The following is a 17,512-nucleotide window of genomic DNA, read 5'->3' as shown; positions in this document are numbered from 1 at the left end:
TTCTGTGCAAAATTCAATGTTAATAAACAGTATTATGATTTATGATGTAATGGTTTTCAATCAATGACTCAACATTTCACCGTTGAACTTGTTGCTGTCCAATGTTGAGAGAAAATGATGATCTCTGTATGACACACGATTGCCCCTGTCTCTGCTTGGCCGTGGGCCCTTCTGCCCCCTTTTGGCCACACGATGCACTTACATCTGGCCCACAAACCGTGCAGGAGCTATTTGTTATTTTGTAATATTTGGCCAACTTATTATTCAGTTATCTTTTGGGGGTTTAGCTTGGGGAATACACCTTTTTTGGTGGTTTATGATATTTAGTATTGTTTGAGTTAATTTGGGTATTTAATTAAGCAGGCAGTCACAGGTGAGCAGGCACCTGGGAGGGCTACTGGTTTTTTAACAGGGCAAGAGAGGCGGCAGAGGCCCATGGTTCTTTGTCCGTTTGCTTGGTTGGAGCAATAAACCTAAAGAAACCTCATTTTTTGCCTGGACAATGGACTTGATTTTTCCAGCGTAAATTCACTCCCTAGGTGTCTCAGTAGCCGTTTGATTTGATTTAGTTTATTATGGTTTGACATTTTTTAGTTTTGATTATTGACACAAGAGGATGTATAGCCATTACATACCGCAAAGAAAGACGGCCCATTACTGGCCCAGATCCGGTTTGCCAGAGCTGGCCCTCTGAGAAAATAGTTCTGACATCCATGGTCTGCAAATGTTTTAAGAGTGCTGACACGTAGTCTTAATGGGCTGATTTTCAGTCCCAGTTTCTGACAAAAGAAACGTAAAAATCTGTAAAAAAAAAACAGCAGCTTTATTGGGAATTCAGCTGGATTAATATACACTTTACTGATTTTACAAAAAAGATTTTAAAAAAGGATGCAACCCTGGAGCATTAACAGAGCAGGTATATACAGTATACAGTCCAGTTGAACCTATACGTGCAGGAGTGGTTTGACGATCAACCACATCACCTGGATGTGCTGGTCAGGTTTTGAGAAAAGTGATTTTGTACATTTCGGTTGGACGAACACGTTTACATGCATCATGAAAGTCTGATTAACACATTCAGTCTTTTCTTCAAGCATCATGTAAACATGCTCACTGGTTATTATTTACTTTATTTATATAGCACCTTTCATACATATAATGTAACACACAAAGTGCTGTACAGGTTAAAAGGTTAAAACACCCAACCCCCCCAAATCTCCCACCTCCCACGTATCCACACACCCACTCACTCAGACATGTACATACAATGGCAAACATAGGCTCTTTAAAATGCGATATTGCTGGGCACTGAGGAACCAGGTGAGGAAAGCGTTAATTTGGGGAGCCATCCACACCAGGAAGGACGGAGGAGCCATAATGCCACCGTGCAGCGCTCCTCCAGCGCATCCCGGACAAGCCCCCAGAGCAACGCCCTCCCGGACAGGCCCCCAGCGCAACTCCCGGTGTGGAGGGCTCCCCTGGAGGAAAACACTGGAGCTGGAGGATGAAAACAAGGCAGGATGAAATCGATATTCAAAGTAGTAGTAAAAAATAAGATAAGAATAGATAGAAGCAACAAATAAAGTAAATGAATAATAAAAAATTGTAAAAAAATAAAAAAAAATGCAATGATACTTCTTTGTCCAGAGTCAGTTTTTTTTCACTCACATTCTTGAAGCAATATTCTCCTCTTCTGTCTCTAATGATGGAGAATGGTCATATTGTAAATTAATCAACATTCAAAGGTTCTACAAAAGAGAATTTGAATATGACTTCCACCCTCTGTGAAATGTTATTTTGGTATAATCCCACCGCCTCCTTCCTTTAGTCCTTTAGTGGATTTAAGTGAATGTAAACAAGCCTCATTTTCATTGTTCATCATTTTACCCGGAAGTCTTCAGGGGCCATGTTCAGCAGGTCACATCTGTACCAGGGAAATGCATCCAGTGTAACAGCCGCCGTGTCTTTTTATGCCGTTTTGAACAGCTTTTCATCGGGACTCAAAGGCGTCACGAACAAGTAGGAGTTTTAGAGGTTCTGCTTCTCCAGACCTGCAGTGAACTCGGCGTCGGTTTTTGATGCTCTTTGTTCAGCGCTGATGCTCAGCAGTTCAGGATCCGCCTCAGTGAGCTCCTCCTCTTGGCCAACCATTAATATCTGGATGTCCCAGTTCTCTTTCTGCGGACAAACGGACGAGGAAACAGAGGCCTCGTTCAAACAGCTGAACAATTCTCTTTGGGAACGTTAGAAAATGTCACGTTTTGATCCTAATCTCGTAAGACTGATTGAAACACATGCATTTAAAATATATAATTTTTTTTGGCTGGGTGAGTTAACTCGTTATTATCGCGTTAACTTGTTATTTATTTAACGCCGATAAATGTTTTATTGCACATTAATGCAGGTTTTATTATTGTAAAAGTCTGTTGAATGCATCACATTCACACAGTTACAGCAAACACCACCAAGCATGGAGTAATAAAATAAAGATAAACTAGCAGCTAACATCACCGCTACAGGTGCTCCTCAGTCTCTGTGTGAAGCTAACGGAGCTAACCGGCGCTACTTCCTGTTTTAGTGGTTTCAACATAAAAGCACGTATTTCAAAATAAAAGAATAAAAAAACTTCTGCATTTACAGCCAAGTTGAATTGTCTTCTCAGCGTAGTAGTTCCAGTCTAAAATATCACTTAAAGGCAAAACACACAACTGATAGCAGCAAGTCATTCAAGGAAACAGACAGTGGAGCGAGGCTTCTACATAAAAACTACAGAAAGATGCTGATGTTAAAAGTGTGTTTGCACAACAAATGTTATGGCACTTTCATTCATATGGCAGCACATTTAAAATAAAGCTAAATGCTAAAAGCTATACACTACTTTTGGATTCGTTTTTGGATTCTGCGTACAAATGCGATTCATCGTGATTAATCAGGGAAATCATGCGATTAATTAGATTAAACATTGTAATCGTTGCCCAGCCCTATCATTTTTACTTTTTTTTTTATCTTAAATCAAAGAAACAATAGCATAAAAGTCTGTAATAGATTCCTGACTATCATTTCCAAACAGTTTTGTCCCTTTTAAAAACACCAAAGTATCACCAGCAGAAGGCGCTGCAGCATTACTGTTGGTGCTTCCACTCACATTGATTGATTGACTCACCTCGATTTTCCGACCCTGTTATCATCTTGAATTGTTACATTTCTAAATATCTGTGTGTTAAAAAAAAAAAAAAGGGTCTGACCAGTGACTGCGGCAGTGGCTCTTTATGGAAATATGATTGGCAGGAGTCTGGGCGACAGTGGACGATGGACCAGAACAAAGCAAACAGGAGCCCCAGCATGACAACCGCGGTCACGGTGACGGTGGTGGGCGTCTTCCAAGCTGCTGCATCAGGACCTGCAGGGGAGAGCAAGTCGGAGTCGGGACTAGAAACGAGTAAAGTTTTTCATATTAAGAGTATTGTGAGTAAGAAAAAGGTTTTATTCCAAAAAACCTTCAAAAGTGGCATTTTTTTAGGTGGATTTTGTGGAGTAAAATTCTTTTGATGTCTTGATTTGAAGAAGAAAAAAGTTCAGTAGTGACATTAAAAGCAGCGATGGAGCTCTAAAACAAATATTCCTGCTGTTGGAATTGTTTGAAACGAGGAACAAAGCGACTAGAATTTCTTATTTTCTTTCATAGATTTTAAAAGCCTGCTGATGGTTTACAATCTGTGATCTGTTCAGAGAATATAAAGCCAGCAGAGCTCTTAGATCCAAGGACTCAGGTCAGCTGGTCCAGTCCAGAGTCCAGACTAAACATGGAGAAGCAGCATTTAGCTGTAATGCTGCAAACAAGTGGAACAAACTGCCAGTGGAGATTAAACTTTCACCAAATGGAGACATTTTTAAATCCAGGTTAAAAACATTTCTGTTCTCATGTGTCTATGCATGAAATCTGCACGATATCTTTGAACTTATCTGGACTGTTGCTTATTTTTCAATTCATTTAAATTATTTTATTTGTTTCTCTTTATATTCTTTTATTCATTTTTATTAGGGCTGGGCAACAATTAAAAATTTTAATATTTGAATTTTAAAATTTTATTTGATTTAACAATATTTAAATTTCGATCAAACGTGTGTTTCTGCTGCACCTGTGATGGACACACAGCGGGGCTCGGTGCTGCTGCTACGGAGCCCAGAGTGCAGGACGAACTGAGCCTGGACGCAGTACACGGCTCCCTCCTGCAGGGCGGCAAAGTGCAGCACCTCCTGCTCAGCGGGCATCTGGTACACAACAGCCTGAAACGCAAGAGAGGCAGAAAATCAAGCTGCGATGCGGGTGAACATGAAAACTACAGGAGGTTCGGTCCTTAGTGTCTGCAGGTGAACAGAAGAATAAATAAACTAGGGCTGGGCGAGTTAACTCGTTATTATCGCGTTAACTCGTTAATTATTTAATGCCGATAAATATTCTATCGCGCATTAACTCAGGTTTTACTTATTTATTTAAAAAAAGGAATAAAACATTTTTTTGGGGGGGCTTTTGTACCTTTAATGGATAGGAAAGTTCAGAGAGACAGGAAGAGGGGGAAGAGAGAGGGGGAACAACACGCAGCACAGGGCCGTCTGATACGCCACGGACCACCCCTGTTTTAGTATTTATTTTATTATTGTAAAAGTCTATTGCTTAAAGGCTTTTATTTTGTAAAAGTCTGTTGCTCACAAGCTTTTATTATTGTAAGTCTGTTGCTCACAAGCTTTTATTTTGTAAAAGTCTATTGCTCACAGGCTTTTACTTTGTAAAAGTCTGTCGTTCATAGGCTTTTATTTTGTAAAAGTCTGTTGCTCACAAGCTTTTATTATTATAAAAGTCTGTTGCTCACAGGCTTCTATTTTGTAAAAGTCTGTTGCTCACAGGCTTTTATTTTGTAAAAGTCTGTTGCTCACAGGCTTCTATTTTGTAAAAGTCTGTTGCTCACAGGCTTTTATTTTGTAAAAGTCTGTTGCTCACAGGCTTCCATTTTGTAAAAGTCTGTTGCTCACAGGCTTTTATTTTGTAAAAGTCTGTTGCTCACAGGCTTCTATTTTGTAAAAGTCTGTTGCTCACAGGCTTTTATTTTGTAAAAGTCTGCTGCTGTCTGCTGTGGAACAGGAAAAGAAAGTAATCGGTGGATCCACCAAACATGGAGAAGGGTACGGAACTTTTACTCGGCCATTTTCATTTTAAAGTTCTTCCAGACGGCGGAGTCGACAGAACCAAAGTCATCTGTAAACTCTGCCAAGTTGAATTGTCTTCTCAGCGTAGTAGTTCCAGTCTAAAATATCACTTAAAGGCAAAACACACAACTGATAGCAGCAAGTCATTCAAGGAAACAGACAGTGGAGCGAGGCTTCTACATAAAAACTACAGAAAGATGCTGATGTTAAAAGTGTGTTTGCACAACAAATGTTATGGCACTTTCATTCATATGGCAGCACATTTAAAATAAAACTAAATGCTAAAAGCTATACGCTACTTTTGGATTCATTTTTGGATTCTGCGTACAAATGCGATTAATCGTGATTAATCAGGGAAATCATGCGATTAATTAGATTAAACATTTTATTCGTTACCCAGCCCTAATAACAAACCAGGGAAAAACAGGATTGAGAAATGAGCAAAAGGAAGTTTAACCTTCTGCTCGTGTTCCTTCTTCCACAGTGTCACACTGGCGGCGGCGGTGAGCGGAAGGTTATCGAACGACACCTGAAGGGAGTCGTCCACCATCACCACTTTCATCTCAGGCGCCGTCAGGACCGCTGCAGACACAAGTCAAATTTGTATATACCTAATGTTTATTCACCATTTTCATTTTATTTTATTTTATCTTATCTTATCTTATCTTATCTTATTTTATTTTATTTTATTTTATTTTATTTTATTTTATTTGCTTGTTTTCACTTTAATTGTTTACATATCTTTTACTGTATGCTGCAGCAACAAAACAATTTCCCATCCCCATTGGGATGAATAAAGTACTTATCTATCTATCTATCTATCTATCTATCTATCTCTTTCTTTTACAAATACTTCATTCAACATGGGACAAGAGGCGCTGAAACTCAGCCCGTCTCCCATAAATCTAATCTGAGGACACTTTTTGTTCTCTTAAGGATCGGTGAGGATGATGATGCTCTCTTACTGTCTCTCCTGTTGAAGGGTCGGCTGAGTTCGGCCCAGGCCGAAAGCTGCTGGCCGCATTGCGCCCTGACCTGCAAGCTGTAGCTGGAGTCTGATCCCAGGTCAAAGGTCAAGTCGCAGCGCGGGAGCGGGATCCGCTGGCACTCTGCGGCGTCCAGCCAGATGCCGTTCCTCATCAGGAGCTCGAACTCCCTGAAAGACGCAGAAAAATGATCCGTTTAAGAGCCATGCAGGAAAACTAAAGAATAAACCGATAAATACAGCTGCAGCCTTCAGTTATCAGGCCCCTCTCTGTGGAACCAGCTGCCAGTTTGGGAGGCAGAGCCTTCAGTTATCAGGCCCCTCTCTGTGGATCCAGCTGCCAGTTTGGGAGGCAGAGCCTTCAGTTATCAGGCCCCTCTCTGTGGAACCAGCTGCCAGTTTGGGAGGCAGAGCCTTCAGTTATCAGGCCCCTCTTTGTGGAACCAGCTGCCAGTTTGGGAGGCAGAGCCTTCAGTTATCAGGCCCCTCTCTGTGGAACCAGCTGCCAGTTTGGGAGGCAGAGCCTTCAGTTATCAGGCCCCTCTCTGTGGAACCAGCTGCCAGTTTGGGAGGCAGAGCCTTCAGTTATCAGGCCCCTCTCTGTGGAACCAGCTGTCAGTTTGAGAGGCAGACCCTTCAGTTATCAGGCCCCTCTCTGTGGAACCAGCTGCCAGTTTGGGAGGCAGAGCCTTCAGTTATCAGGCCCCTCTCTGAGGAACCAGCTGCCAGTTTGGGAGGCAGAGCCTTCAGTTATCAGGCCCCTCTCTGAGGAACCAGCTGCCAGTTTGGGAGGCAGAGCCTTCAGTTATCAGGCCCCTCTCTGTGGAACCAGCTGCCAGTTTGGGAGGCAGAGCCTTCAGTTATCAGGCCCCTCTCTGTGGAACCAGCTGTCAGTTTGAGAGGCAGACCCTTCAGTTATCAGGCCCCTCTCTGTGGAACCAGCTGCCAGTTTGGGAGGCAGAGCCTTCAGTTATCAGGCCCCTCTCTGAGGAACCAGCTGCCAGTTTGGGAGGCAGAGCCTTCAGTTATCAGGCCCCTCTCTGAGGAACCAGCTGCCAGTTTGGGAGGCAGAGCCTTCAGTTATCAGGCCCCTCTCTGTGGAACCAGCTGCCAGTTTGGGAGGCAGAGCCTTCAGTTATCAGGCTCCTCTCTGTGGAACCAGCTGCCAGTTTGGGAGGCAGAGCCTTCAGTTATCAGGCCCCTCTCTGTTGAACCAGCTGAAAAATGTTGTGAAACGTCTGACTTCGGCTCATCCTGGTGGTTGTGCGTTTAAAGATGTTTATTAGCTAAACTGACCGACCTCCCAGCCCCAGAATAACCTATAAATCTACATGAAAGTGCAGAAAGAAAACTACTTTAAATCGGACGTCACTGAACAGAAGAGAAGTTTAGTGGCAGGTTGATACAGATTTATTTGGAACAGAAGACTCAAAATCTAAATCTTTTGGCGGTGCAGAGATATAACATTAGTTCCACGTGTTTAACTCACCCCTGATACTGCACAGAGTACAGGACTGTGGTGTTGCATGCCGCCTGCAGGGGGAGCCACCTCAGTACGTGCCTCATGTTGACGGAGTCCATGGAAACTCTGCTGGGAGCCGGCAGCGTCCAAACGTCTGCGGACACAGAGAGTTCCTTTACTGCATCAGATTTAAATCAGGATTTAAAGTGATGCAACCTGATGTCACTCAGGAAGCTCATGATGGATGGTTCAGGTGCTTGTAGTTTTGTTTTAGAGTTTGCTGTAATGTGGAAAAGGCTGAAAGTTCTCAGAAGCCTGGTGGATATGTTTTTTACTTTTTCTGCAGGCAGGGACCCTTCTTCTCTGCCTGATGGAGCTGTGACCTTCATCTGTGGATGTTACGGTGAGCTGTGCTCAGATGATGTTTCCTGGACGTGTTCCTGAGCCCAGGCAGTGATTTAACAACAGAGTCAGGTCTGTTGTTAATGCAGACCCGCCTGAGGGCCTGAAGGTCACAGACACCCACGCCTGAAGGTCACAGACACCCAGGACTGAAGGTCACAGACATCCAGGCCTGAAGGTCAGACATCCAGGCCTGAAGGTCACAGACTTTCAGGCCTGAAGGTCAGACATCCAGGACTGAAGGTCACAGACACCCAGGCCTGAAGGTCACAGACACCCAGGACTGAAGGTCACAGACACCCAGGCCTGAAGGTCAGACATCCAGGCCTGAAGGTCACAGACACCCAGGACTGAAGGTCACAGACATCCAGGCCTGAAGGCCACAGACATCCAGGCCTGAAGGTCAGACATCCAGGCCTGAAGGTCAGACATCCAGGCCTGAAGGTCACAGACACCCAGGACTGAAGGTCACAGACATCCAGGCCTGAAGGTCACAGACATCCAGGCCTGAAGGCCACAGACATCCAGGCCTGAAGGTCAGACATCCAGGCCTGAAGGTCACAGACACCCAGGACTGAAGGTCACAGACACCCAGGCCTGAAGGTCAGACATCCAGGCCTGAAGGTCACAGACACCCAGGACTGAAGGTCACAGACACCCAGGCCTGAAGGTCAGACATCCAGGCCTGAAGGTCACAGACACCCAGGCCTGAAGGTCACAGACATCCAGGCCTGAAGGTCAGACATCCAGGCCTGAAGGTCACAGACTTCAGGCCTGAAGGTCAGACATCCAGGACTGAAGGTCACAGACACCCAGGCCTGAAGGTCAGACATCCAGGCCTGAAGGTCACAGACACCCAGGCCTGAAGGTCACAGACACCCAGGCCTGAAGGTCACAGACATCCAGGCCTGAAGGTCAGACATCCAGGACTGAAGGTCACAGACACCCAGGCCTGAAGGTCACAGACATCCAGGCCTGAAGGCCACAGACACCCGGGCCTGAAGGTCACAGACACCCAGGCCTGAAGGTCACGGACACCCAGGCCTGAAGGTCACGGACACCCAGGACCTGAAGGTCACAGACACCCGGGCCTGAAGGTCACAGACACCCAGGCCTGAAGGTCACGGACACCCAGGCCTGAAGGTCACAGACACCCAGGCCTGAAGGTCACAGACACCCAGGCCTGAAGGTCACGGACACCCAGGCCTGAAGGTCACAGACACCCAAGCCTGAAAAAATGTCTCATTTTTAACATTTGACGTGATTTCAAAGTTCTTTTGTCAACATAACAAAATAATTAGATTCTCCTTTGATTCACACATTGTCCCAAATCTTTAGGATTTCACATTGCTTCCCTCAGTGAAAGGTGGAAGTAGGTGGTTACATGTGGAGCTCTAAGGTGAGGTAAATAAGCCCACTGTGTTTGGCACCATGTGGGACAGCGATGCCAAACCCCAACGGGTATTAGGGTACCTTTACCAAGGTGCATGTAACCAAAGCTGCTGCGGCAGTAACAGTGATGTCCTAGTCTGTTGGGGTAACTAAAGTCGGGTCTCTCAGTGGTCCAACATTCAAAGAAATAACAAAATGCTCAATGTAGACACTGTATGGAACTGTGGTTTCCTGAAAGGAGGCGAACCAATTCTGAGGGATGAGTAAGACCAGAGGAAACCAGGACTTCAGTCTGGGAGGGGGCAGCACTCAATGTGGATGAACACCCCGCTCCGGTTTATCTTCCAACCTGCGGGGAGCTCGGTGCAGACATCCACCTCTGGAATGTGTTTTAAGGCTGATTTATGGTTGCCTACGGAGACCCTCCCGGAGACGCTCTCCGTAGCTTGCGTGCATCGGCCAACATTCCCATCCATCTATCCGTCGAGGAGACGGAGACTCACGGAGACAGCAAGGGTTGTGATTGGTCGGCTAACAACATCATTTCCGGAATCACTTTTTCGGTTTAACTCCTTCCTCTCACAACAACAACACCGCCATTTTTGAAAGAGTTCACTGTGTGACGGTCAACATTTGGTAAAAATTATTTGCATTTCCACATCAACGAGCTCCAACTCCAACAGCAGTCTTTCTCTCTCGGTCGCCATCGTTCACAGTGAGGAGTGGAATGGAGCCGGAAGGTGAAATGATCGGGAGGTGAACTGCTTTGGGTATCCGACATCCCGACGGAGAACTTCGAAAGGACGGAGAGCCAACGGAGAAGCATACTGAGGCCTTAAGTCTTAACCTTGATGCTTTTTTATTTTTGTTGTTTTAAAAAAGGCCTTTTTGATCAAAGCAATCAGATACGTTGTTTGTTCATTTCTTTGGATGCAACCCCTGGTGGTGTCCTCTGAACCACCAGCTCTGCACGTGTGATTCGGGCGTGTATCCCCCTCAGAGCATGGTCTGATTTTGAGGATGGAGGACACCATTACCTGCAGAGCTTTCAACCTGTCGCTGACAACGTTTGTTTTTTCACGACTCGATCTATAACGTCGTGACACTTTGTCACGTCCTGGTTGGGTTTAGACGGTACCATCACTTGTTTATCATCACTTGATTAGGATGCAAAAACATGACGATTAGGACCACATTACATTCTCTGTACTTCACCATCGTCCCTACCCAGCCAGCATGTCCATGTGGGGTCCATAGGGTTTAAATTTGGGTTGAAGATAAGGGTCCCAAGTGGGTTTGTCCGCAGTTTCCACGGTGGCCCCACCTGTGTTTGCCCATATGGGTTTCAAAGTGGTTAGGGGTTAGGGTTACCCTAAGCCTTAAATTATTCAAAAGGCAATACAGATAAACACATCACACAAAGTAAAATGTTCACATTCAAATTGGCTAAATGCAAAGACCAACTAAAGCCACACAGAGACTTGAAACCCATATGGGCAAACACAGGTGAGGCCACCGTGGAAACTGCGGACAAATCCACTTGGGACCCTCATCTGCAGCCCAAATTTAAACCTTATGGGCCCCACATGGACATGCTGGCTGGGATATTTTGTTGTTATTGGCAACAAATTTTACATTTCACATGCTGTTTTTAAGCACAACAGTGTAGTTACAGGTTGGCGTTGGGGGGAGAAAAAAGACCTTTGCGGTGATGATCCATCGGGTCATGCCAGACCCGGCGGCAGAGACAAGCTATTGGACGGGCATTTGGTATTTTTTAGATGCAATTTTCTGCATTTTAACCGAATTGTGGGCCCCGTTTCAGCCCAATAAGGAACTGTCCTTTTGTTACTAAATACGTGACGATTCCATTATTTCAAGGGACGGTTGGCAACTCGTTTAGGCAGCCCTGGCAAACACATCACGCTTCCTTTAAAGTAGGCAATCGGAGACATCTCGAATAGCCTGCACAGTTTAATCCACTCTGTATAATCATCAGTGCATAAATTGAATGCAAAGCTCAGATCACGTTTGCCCCTTTCTAGTCGCCATTAATACTAAAGGCTGATTCTTACTCGGCGCAACCTCGCTCTTACTAGCTGGTCGCAAATGGCGCAAACGGTCACGTGACCCAAAATTCCGCCACGCCCCCCGTCACAAGCTAGTAAATCCTCGCGCGTCGCAAGGTCGTGCACACCACTTTTTTTCTGACTTTGCGCGCGCTCAACTTCTTTCTTCGTCCGGTTCTTCAGCTTGTTTCCTCAACAGTGACGCCCGCTGGTCTGGAGAGAACTGCAAATGTGACGCATATTCGGCGCAAACTGCGCTTATGAGCTGAAGGAACTGTGAAGGGGCTGGCGCTTTCGATGACGTCATTAATGGTTCTCGAGCCAGAACAGTTGCGCGGTTGCGCCGAGTAAGAATCAGCCTTAAGGGCGGATTATAGTTCTGCGTCTATCGTCTTGACGTGTTGCTTTGCTCTGGTCGCAAACCACTTTTCATGTTATGGTTCTGCAACCTCGGTCTGGAATTTCTAGGGACGCACAGCAGTTTCCCCTCGCGAGAATTTCAGTGGGCGGTGACGAGAACTTTTGGCGGCGCCGGCGAAAGTGTTTATCTTTCAAAAAAAAAAAGTGTATGCAAGATATGGATCTGGAGTTGCTCGACATCGAAGAAGAACAGCTTCTTTTATTGGAGTTGGCACACCGAGGACCAATCACAGCCGCTTTTGTCTGCGCACTTCCGTTGGTGGTCTGCGTGCGTCCGACGTGTAGTCAGGATTTTTCTGAGGTGCACGACAACGCGCGCAGAGCCTCTGCGTGGGGGAGTGGTCAATACTTTGACGCTCGCAGAGGCTCTGCGTCCGAGCGTTAGAGGCTTTGCGCCTGAAGCATAAATCAGGCTTTAATACACACAACGAGCAAACAGGAGCGCAACAACAACAGCAACGCCCACGCACGGCCACAGTGAATTTAGACTGGCGTTGAGCCAGTCTAAATAAAAAACGAGCACAGACCACTCAGTCAACGGCATGTACCCATAGAAAAAATACACACCCAACACACAACCTGACTATCGGCTAACAACCATGATCAGTAACCCACACAAACCCAGACACATAATGGCTCGGCGGCCAGCAATCGGATAAACCAATGAAGTGAATCAATCCTGTGAAAGAATGAAAACAAGTGAATGAAACCTGCACTCACCCATTATGAAGTTAACTCTGCCAGCCCCATAATCTTGCCCCTGCTCAGCCAACTCCTTGACGTCGGGTATGGTTGGTAACGTTACGGCGGCTAGCATTAGCAACGAGGCTGCTAGGCTTGCTAAATCGGTAAGCATTAGGCTACTGAAGAAAGCTAGTCTTTTTAGCTACGTTATATTATCATCTTTCTTCTCTGCTATAAGTTAACCTTTGTTTACGGCCACTGGCCCTAACCTGACGCGTTAGCTTAGCTGTCAAATCACCAGAAGTTTTCACCGGAATTACTGGCGCACACACAAAAGCTCTCTCCAGACATATCTTTCTTTCATTCCGCCCAGATGAAATTTAATGCCACTTTTCGAAAATCAGAGAAATTTAAGACATTTTAAGACCTTAAAAAACGTATTTTTTATTTAAGACTTTTAGATCGTGTCCCCTCATGCACTGCAGTGTTTGAGGCAATCTCCGGTCAAACGTCAAAGTGAACCCAGGGGGGGCACACCGGCTTGGATGGGGGGGCAATGCCCGCGAGTGCCCCCCCGTGGCGCCGGCGCTGGGTCATGCCCTCATTTTATAAAATCTTTTCTAAATTTTCAACGCCTCATTAGTTAAAGCTGACACATTCATGGCTTCTTCATCTTAAAGCCACGCTGTAAGGTATTAAGATGCTGATTAAACGTGATAAAACTGATATCTACAGCTAAATGTGTGTTTCAGCTCACCGTTGGTAAAGTCCAGCAGGATCAGCAGAGTCAAAATGCGTCTCAGAATGCCTGCCATGTCCTAATCCTCCCTCATGTCTTAATCCCATCAGATTAACCAGAAATCAGTCAAAAAAACTCTTCTGGATGTGTTAATCAGCTCATGAACAGGTGAAGAAAGGTTATCGCAGTGAAGTTAAAGGTGCCACTTTAACCCATCTTCTCCAGTCTCTGGTTTGTCCGTCTTCTGTGACTGTAGTCCCAACACATTCAAAGTGAACCGTTGGTGTCAGAAGCCATGTGAAAGTCGACTGTGATAAAGTCTTTGTTGTGGAGTTGCAGAGAAAATGCTTTGCGCCCGGATGCTGTGAGCTGTGGAACCAGTCCAACTGGTTTTCTGTCCCTCGAGGCTTCAGCTGTCGGCTGTGTTTTATGGCTGAAACTCATGACATACCCGATGAGCTCCAAGTGGCCCTCAGTGCTGCTGCCATGCCTCACTGTGGAAGTTTTATCTGTAAAGCGTAAAGTTCTGTAAAGTTCTGCTACAGTACAACCCACTGTGTAATGTAGCCTGATCTGCACTTTAGGCCACTTTGTTTCCTAAATTGTCTTCCCATGTGTCTCGTTACCTAACTTACCGCACTTACTCGCACTTAGTTGTGCTCTTAGCTGTTTGGTTTTGGAAGGAAATGCACTTATGATTTCTTGTGACCTGAAGTTCTTTTGCCTACCGATGTGGAACACACTTATTGTAAGTCGCTTTGGATAAAAGCGTCTGCAGAATGACCGTAATGTGATGTAATGTAATGTAATGTAATGTAATGTAATGTAGACCACGGGAAGTTAAACATTTAAGGTTAAAGTTTAACAATCAGTGAAAGGACGTTGAAAAATGTAGCAAGCTAAGAATGTCAGGTTCAGATGAAGCATAAATAGACAAACATCGGATAATTCAGGTGTGTAAACATTGTTTGGGTTTGACTACAGCTGTGAAAAATAAACTAAACTATGGATTTACAGATGTACAGAGTAGAAGTGCATCGATAGATAGATAGATAGATAGATAGATAGATAGATACTTTATTGATCCTGAAGGAAATTCAAGCATTCAGTAGCAAGACATAATAAAGCAAAAAAAAAAAAAATTATACAATAAACACTTTAAAAACAATCTAAGAATTTAAAAAACAGTTTCAAAATATAAAGTGACCAGTGAAATTCAGAAGAAATACAGAAGTGTATCATTGTGCAATGATTACGGAATAACCAGTGATGGGAAAGGCCGGGTGGTGGTTAGTTTGTACCACACAGCAATGTACATTCGGATGTTCAGAATGTCATAGGTGTGGCAGCGCAGCCGGATCTAAGAGACTAATGGCCTGAGGAAAAATACTTCTCCTCTCGGTCTTGGCTTTGATGCTTCTGAATCGTTTGCCTGGTTTCAACAATTGAAACAGGTTATTATCAGGGTGGTTTGAGCCCTAAATGTACTACAGTGGTGACAGAGATGCCCTGTGGCAGCACTGACTGACTGAGTTATTAAGTGCATGTAGACATCTTAATCTGACTACGAACTGGATCGGATTATTGGCTAAATTCCAATCAGACTGAGTTATTAAGTGCATGTAGACACCTTAATCTGACTAAGAACTGGATCGGATGGGATTCAGACCCCGAGATAACTGGGTTGAAGTCACTCTAAACCTGCTTGTAGACGCTGAAGCACGTGGTGAATCAGACTTTGCGTTCTGCGCATGCTCCAGATGTTTTCCCGGGGTCGTGACCCGGAAGTCAAAGGAGACGATATTCCTGTTGTTGTCGCCGTCAGAAAGAAACAAACAACGCGATGGAGAATGCTCCGTTGGGCATCGAGTTTGTGCAACAAGCAGCTCATCACAGCCCAAATGTAGAGGGACGTAGCTTCATCTGGCTCTGCGTTCTCCATCTTTCTCCAATGCCTGAGTTTGTTGTTGTTGTTGGTGGTGAAGAGGTCAACAGGAAGTGGCTCTATTAGCAACAGCTGGAATGGGTACAGCGCCACCTATGATACCGAGGTATGACACGCTTTGTGCCTCTGATCCCATTCATTCACCGCCAGATATCCAAGGAGAATTACCCATTAATAACTCAGTCTGATTGTAATTTAGCCAATAATCCGATCCTTTCAGAGCCATGTGACCCCACTGAGTGTCGATGTGTTGGGGGAAGTCTGGAAGGTGTAAAAATTATTCATCTGATGTTGGATTCAGCCGTCTCAGAGGGGAAAATCCATAAACCGGGTGGATTCTCCTGCTACAATTTGGCAGGATACCTTCAGAGGTCTGAAACTTGTCGGTGTTATGTTGTTGCAAACCAAATATTTGTTCGCCAGCCAGGATTCATGTTCAGATCAGGACGCAGTAAAAAAGAGAATAAAAAGCTCCACTAATGCACCAAAACTTCTTCAACTAATGCGTTCCCTCAAGTTAAAACCAGCAGAGGTGCCTGGGTGTGTTCTGAAAGCTTCGGATTCACTGGAAGTCTTGAAAAAAGCAGGATTTTAACATGAGTGATTGAATTCTTATGGCAGTTTAGCCAATAATTCGATCCTTTCAGTGCGACATTCTAAGGGATATAATTCTGGGAAACTAATGACCTGAGACGTCTGACTGGGTTAAACACAGAGCAAGTGGGGCTGAACTGTGAAGAGATTTATGGACTCTTATCAGAACATTGAAAGTGACGTCTACATTTCTGGCTGCTGCATTCTGAATGGGTCGAAGTCGTGACCAGCTAACCAGCTTCATAAGAACCAACTCCTCCAAGTCGGCTTTGGATGAAAGTTTCCAAACATCTGATGGATTTCTAAGCGATAGAAAGCAGATCTGCTTAAGTGTGTTATATCTTTTTTTTTTATTTTAGACTACAGTTTTTAAGATAATACCAAGATTTCTGACTTGCTCAGTGTGCTCACTGACAGCTGAATCACTGAGCTGTGTTACAGGATGGTACAAACAAGTCAGAATGATGTGAAATATCCACAGGTGGGTAGTAACGAGTTAAATTTACTTGAATAAGTTTTTTAGATAATGATACTTCGAGGAGTAGTTTTAAATCTCTATACTTTTTACTTTTACTTGAGTAGATGTGTGCAGCAGAAACTGTCCTCTTACTCCGCTACATTAGGCTACAATGAGCTGGTTACTTTTCTTCTTACCTCTTTGGTATTCTACGCCTCATTATTTTTATCCCCCCGCGTACGCCTCATTTTAATGTTTTATTCTGACAGAGAGAGAGACTTCCGCCAAAGGCTCTACCACCTGACTGTGTTCCACCAATCAGACGCAGCCGTGCAGTCTGGTCACGTGACCGTACTCGATCTCAGCGGCGGGACGGGTTAGCTTTAGCATTAGCAGTCGTAGCAAACAAACAAAGAAACAGATGAAAAATGTCAGAACCAACGGTGGGAAATGAAGACGCAGACGAGGCCTCATACTGAAAGCATGTTTACCTTACAAAGAGTGAGAAACAGCAGCTACATTATGTGTCTTCTGTGTCAACCAAAACAAACGCACATTTCAGCAGAAACTCAACATCTAACTTGAGGAAACATGTAGCGCTAAGTTTCCTAAACTCGTTTTTTCCCCCATGGATAGGTGAATGTTTGTTTTTTAGGTTACATATGGGTTACATATGTTTTAAACATTTCCTAAGTCTCTTTTATTTTTTATTGAAGTTCTTGAATTTACCTGGATTATTTTAATTTAAGCTATTTTGTAATTAATTCATTTTAATTTATTTTATCAATTGGATGAACTCTAATTTGCCTAAAGATGATTATTTAGTATTTTTGTCTGTCTGATTGAATGCTTGTGTTAACAAATAAATCAGACGTTACTCAACAGTTACTCAGTACTTGAGTAGTTTTTTCACCAAGCACTTTTTTACTCTCACTCAAGTAATTATTTGGAAGACTACTTTTTACTTTTACTTGAGTCATATTATTCTGAAGTAACAGTACTTTTACTTGAGTACAATTTTTGGCAGCTCTGCCCACCTCTGGAAATCATCATCAGCAGACGGACCTACAGCTGTGTCACAGGATGGTACAAACACGTCAGAATGATGGACCAACCTCCTCCTGAAGATGACCTGAAACTTCTGTTTGTTGAACATGA

The 17,512-nt window shown here is 44.3% G+C and overlaps 1 protein-coding gene across 1 annotated transcript; it reads right to left on the bottom strand.

Annotated features, from left to right (window-relative positions):
• Positions 1-862: 862 nt before the first annotated feature.
• On the bottom strand, positions 863-13,658 carry crfb16 (cytokine receptor family member B16). Its single transcript, XM_075482140.1, has 7 exons — positions 13,377-13,658; positions 7,680-7,806; positions 6,171-6,361; positions 5,663-5,787; positions 4,140-4,287; positions 3,246-3,400; positions 863-2,178 (listed from the first exon to the last, which is right to left on the bottom strand). The coding sequence occupies exons 1-7, from the start codon at positions 13,432-13,434 to the stop codon at positions 2,029-2,031; spliced, it is 954 nt and encodes a 317-aa protein (XP_075338255.1). The 5' UTR covers positions 13,435-13,658; the 3' UTR covers positions 863-2,028.
• Positions 13,659-17,512: the final 3,854 nt, after the last annotated feature.

Source organism: Odontesthes bonariensis, chromosome 14 (genome assembly GCF_027942865.1).
Source record: "Odontesthes bonariensis isolate fOdoBon6 chromosome 14, fOdoBon6.hap1, whole genome shotgun sequence".
In the NCBI taxonomy this organism is placed as follows: domain Eukaryota; kingdom Metazoa; phylum Chordata; class Actinopteri; order Atheriniformes; family Atherinopsidae; genus Odontesthes; species Odontesthes bonariensis.
The sequence above is the reverse complement of the archived record's forward strand: the minus strand, read 5'-3'. Positions and strand labels throughout refer to the sequence as shown.

Bases quoted from the DNA above. Each gene is read 5' to 3' on its own strand.
- crfb16 (XM_075482140.1), bottom strand. From the start codon at position 13,434: ATGGCAGGCATTCTGAGACGCATTTTGACTCTGCTGATCCTGCTGGAC. The intron at 7,807-13,376 runs GTGAGCTGAAAC...CTGTGTCCGCAG, and splicing joins CCTGCTGGACTTTACCAACG to ACGTTTGGACGCTGCCGGCT. The intron at 5,788-6,170 runs GTAAGAGAGCAT...TTGTGTCTGCAG, and splicing joins ACCCTTCAACAGGAGAGACA to CGGTCCTGACGGCGCCTGAG.